At 34.7% G+C, this 4,038-nt stretch overlaps 1 protein-coding gene across 1 annotated transcript; it reads right to left on the reverse strand.

The window, feature by feature from the left end:
• Positions 1–2,255: 2,255 nt before the first annotated feature.
• LOC143532769 (pathogenesis-related genes transcriptional activator PTI5-like) lies at positions 2,256–3,304 on the reverse strand. The gene has a single exon (XM_077027722.1). It carries the CDS (start codon positions 3,104–3,106, stop codon positions 2,606–2,608), a length of 501 nt encoding a protein of 166 aa, XP_076883837.1. The 5' UTR covers positions 3,107–3,304; the 3' UTR covers positions 2,256–2,605.
• Between the last annotated feature and the right edge of the window lie 734 nt (positions 3,305–4,038).

Raw genomic sequence — 4,038 nt, forward strand, 5'->3', positions numbered from 1 at the left:
TTTTTGTTGGGAGTCATACCCTTTGTTATAAAACCACACAAGTGCTTGTGTAATTGAGTTTAAACATTAAATATACATATTGTTATTCATAAAAAGTTTTATATATATACATATATACATATATATATATATATATATATATTTGTTAAAAAATTCGGGTCTAGTGGGTGTCGGCCGGGGGTCGTCAACCACCTTGCCCTCCATGAGAGCCGGCCCTGGCCATATGTGTCATACTCGAAAGCCGGGCCTACTTTGTTTGTTGGGTTTACCCATTACAAACACAACGGAAGACTTAACACTCACATTATTTCATTACATAATAAAATTTTACAACCTATAACAAAAACAACTATTCTATGATGCTCTGTTGTTCTTTTTCATATAGACCTAGACTCATCCTAAAACATATACTAAAACGCGGCTTATGATGCTGAGTCCGTAATTTAAAACCTTTATAGCTTTGCTTGTAATAGTATTTATAATCTTTATTATAAATACCTACAAACATATTACTTCATCACATTTGATTTTACTCAATAGAAACAACAGGTTAAATACAACTATACTACACAATCAATTCAAAACCTACCACTGACCCCGTCATTTAACTTACCATTTTCAAAAGTTTTTCAATCAGGGAAATTAACTTTCTAAATTTCTACTGTGTTGTTGATGTTTCACTGTGATTCCAGCCCTACTTTCGTCTTCAACAACCACCTTCTGTCATAATCTGTTGCTGCTTCTCTGCCTAGCCTCTCCTTGATTGCGCGCCACTCTCTTGCACAATTATGGTCCTCCAAAACGCCACATGTAACTTGCTGGCCAGTGGCCACTAGTCTCACCACCTCTTGTGCCCCTTTTGCCGGACAATGGTCCTCCAAAGCATACAGCTCCTTGCCGCAACATTGCTCCCTACACGACTACTATCCTCCAAAATTGTAGTTCTTGTTTTTTCTGGCTAAGAACTTTCAAATCTTACCAGGTGACCGACATTAAAAATTATATGGACGCTAAGTGAAGAACTTTCAAATCCTGAGGGATCACCAACAATGAAGATATGAATTACATAGCAAATTCAAGCATAATCTGCTACACCAATCAATTATATATGTGGACCGAGATTGAAGCTGTCTTTTTTGTTTCTTATGTTTTTATTGTTTTTAGTCTTATGCATTCCATATCCTCCCAGTCCAAATGAGGAGAGTATTAGAGAACATAGACTAAGTTAGGTTTTTAGGATTTCTGGCACCATATTAACAGTTTTTGTACTTATTATGCCGAAAAAGAGTTATTTTAGAATGTTTCAACTGAATATGAATTGATCGAATAGTTTTAAAATATGAAAATCGTAGAAAACAATTATCAAATGTCATTTTATTCCTTTTTTAATGATGTCATATTCTGTTATTTATTTATTGTGTACTTTTCATGACATTGTATATTTATTTATATGGCCTGACCCTATGCAAACCAAATAATTTTCCATTGCTCTATTTTTTTTTTCGACTTCCACTTTAGTTGTTGGTTCTCATGTTCCAGGTCCTCCTGATTACCTTACTTTATTGGTAGCTCGAATAGTATAGAATCCATCGACTCCTCATTACTGCTGCTACGCACTCTGCATCTGTTTACCCACCGATGGTGCATTGATCCTATGTACATCCTCAACGGATCCTCCTCTTGACTCACACACTGATACGATCATATTATATTAATCAGTTTATAATTATTATTATTGTTATTATTTAAGTTTATCTTTTATTTGATTTTCTTATTGTTTATCGTTTTCTATTTTTATGTTTTTGTTTTCTTATATATTGTAATCTTGTTTAAAAAAAAGAATAAGAAAGAATTATTATTTTGGGTTTATTTTCTCTTCTTCTCTTGTGTTGTTGGGAGATTGACGGTTGTCTCGAATAAACCGTCACACACACATAATTAAATCCACATTCGCCTGATCATTTGACAGTTCTCACTCACTTTCTTACAACATAAGGGAAACACGACTACTGCCAAACATGTGTCAATCTTACTTTCAGGATTGACATCAATTAGACACATAGTTTACCCGGGAATACAATACTACATGTCTAAACCTTAACCCAACCTAGTAAAACTTACCATCAGGCATTGTTCTGGACATGTGATCTATGACTTGGGTTAGTGACTGGGGCATGAGTCCCCTTATTAAGATGCTGGCGCGACTTGGCCACACATCCTTTGATTACTAAAGTACTGTGGTGATGGATACACGAGTGTTTGGTTTCTCGGGTGTGACCCCTTCTTTAAATACTATAAAAACATTTGCATACATATATATAGAAGGGAAAACGGATGAGTTTGCTAAAAAAATATATAAATTATACAACATAACATTCTACACATTCATGGCTATATATAAATCGTTAAAATGAAAACTATTAAATGATTATGAATTAACCAAATGAACTACTTTGTAATATATGATGATACGAAGCGAATGAAAAGAAAAATAAGTTGATGATCGACAGATTGCGAATTTGACTGATCCTATGATTAAAAGTTGTTCATTTGACATCTATCATTTAGTAGCTCCCTCCTAAAAATTCAAAATATATAAATAACCTCAAAACAATTGAAGCATATTTCCTTTTCCTTCACTAGATGACCCTGGATCATCTTGTGAATTATTCACCAGACTTAAAATATCATCAGAATTAGTACTTGGATATGATTCTTGGTTTACTTTTGTTATAGATGTCACAAGTCTAGCTGGAAAATTCAAAAGAGCCTTAGCCCCTCTCATTTCAAACGCGGCCTTATCATAAGCCAACGCAGCATCCTCAGCCGTTTCATATGTTCCCAACCATACTCTCGCACCTTGTCGACTGGAGTCACGAATCTCAGCTGCAAATTTACCCCATGGACGACGCCTCACCCCTCTGTAGTGCTTGGTCTTTGATATCACCCGAGTCGGATCAAGGCTACTTCTGGAAGCACTACCTGGATTATTTCTTGGACCGGGACCAACCATCGTGTTGGCTTCGTTAAGGACTTGATAGATCATCATATCTTGCGAATCGTTCTCGTTCAAGGGTAACTCGTTACCATTAGAAGTTGGTATCATTATGTTCAGTTGTGTGGGATTTCTCGGAACAAGGGTGTTGAATCTAGTATTTTAAGTTAGTTTTTGGTGTGTTGTTGATTAGAATACAAAGATAAGGCAGAATGGTTGGGGGATGTTCTAGAAGCATGATGTCTTGCCTGGGCAACTGGGAGAAAATTCCATAGGGACATGTTTGACAAGCCACCAACATTGACATTTGGTTATAAGCTTTACCTAAATGGCCTTTTACCGAAACTTATATTTATGTTTATTCAAATTTTATACCTCTATTTTTATTATTTCTGGATTTGAACATTTAAATTCATGCTGTAGTTATCTAATATCTGCAACCCAGCTTGGAACACCACAACAAAGTTTAGAGCAGACAAATTTAGCTTCGAAAGTTCATAATTGAGTATGGGACACCGAAAACTAACCATTTTCAACCAAAAAACAGATTAAAAAGAAATAATATAAAAATACACTAGACAATTAAACGAACTCAAGCAAAGCCAATCCGTAATTGACGGTTAACCGACCTTACGGTAACGATTATGGTTAAACAATCTTCAATACCGAAGTTCGGTTGTGGCTTTAATTAAGCCCCCATAATCAAACGAAGCCGAGTTTGCACATCCCAGATGTATATGACTTACTTTGACATAGAAGTCTATAACAAACTACACTCGGATATACCCAACAAACTTCTAAATGACATTAATGAACATTTTTGTATGTTGATTGTTTCAGTTAACTAGTTATTTCAAGAATATTGTTTCTACTATTTAAATATATAAGGTTATTATTTACGCCATATGACACATTTGTACAGATTGGTCGATACTCAAATATTATAACGTAAAGACGATTTTGTTAACTAATTAACTAGCTATTTCAATAACTTTTCTATTATTAAAATATATATGGTTATTCGAATGAATGAGAAGGCAATT

Source organism: Bidens hawaiensis, unplaced genomic scaffold (assembly GCF_021521415.1).
Source record: "Bidens hawaiensis isolate Kalapana, Puna unplaced genomic scaffold, B.hawaiensis_p1.1 tig00009542_1, whole genome shotgun sequence".
NCBI lineage: Eukaryota > Viridiplantae > Streptophyta > Magnoliopsida > Asterales > Asteraceae > Bidens > Bidens hawaiensis.

Excerpts from the sequence above, each read along its gene's own strand:
- LOC143532769 (XM_077027722.1), bottom strand. The coding sequence starts at position 3,106 with ATGATACCAACTTCTAATGGTAACGAGTTACCCTTGAACGAGAACGAT.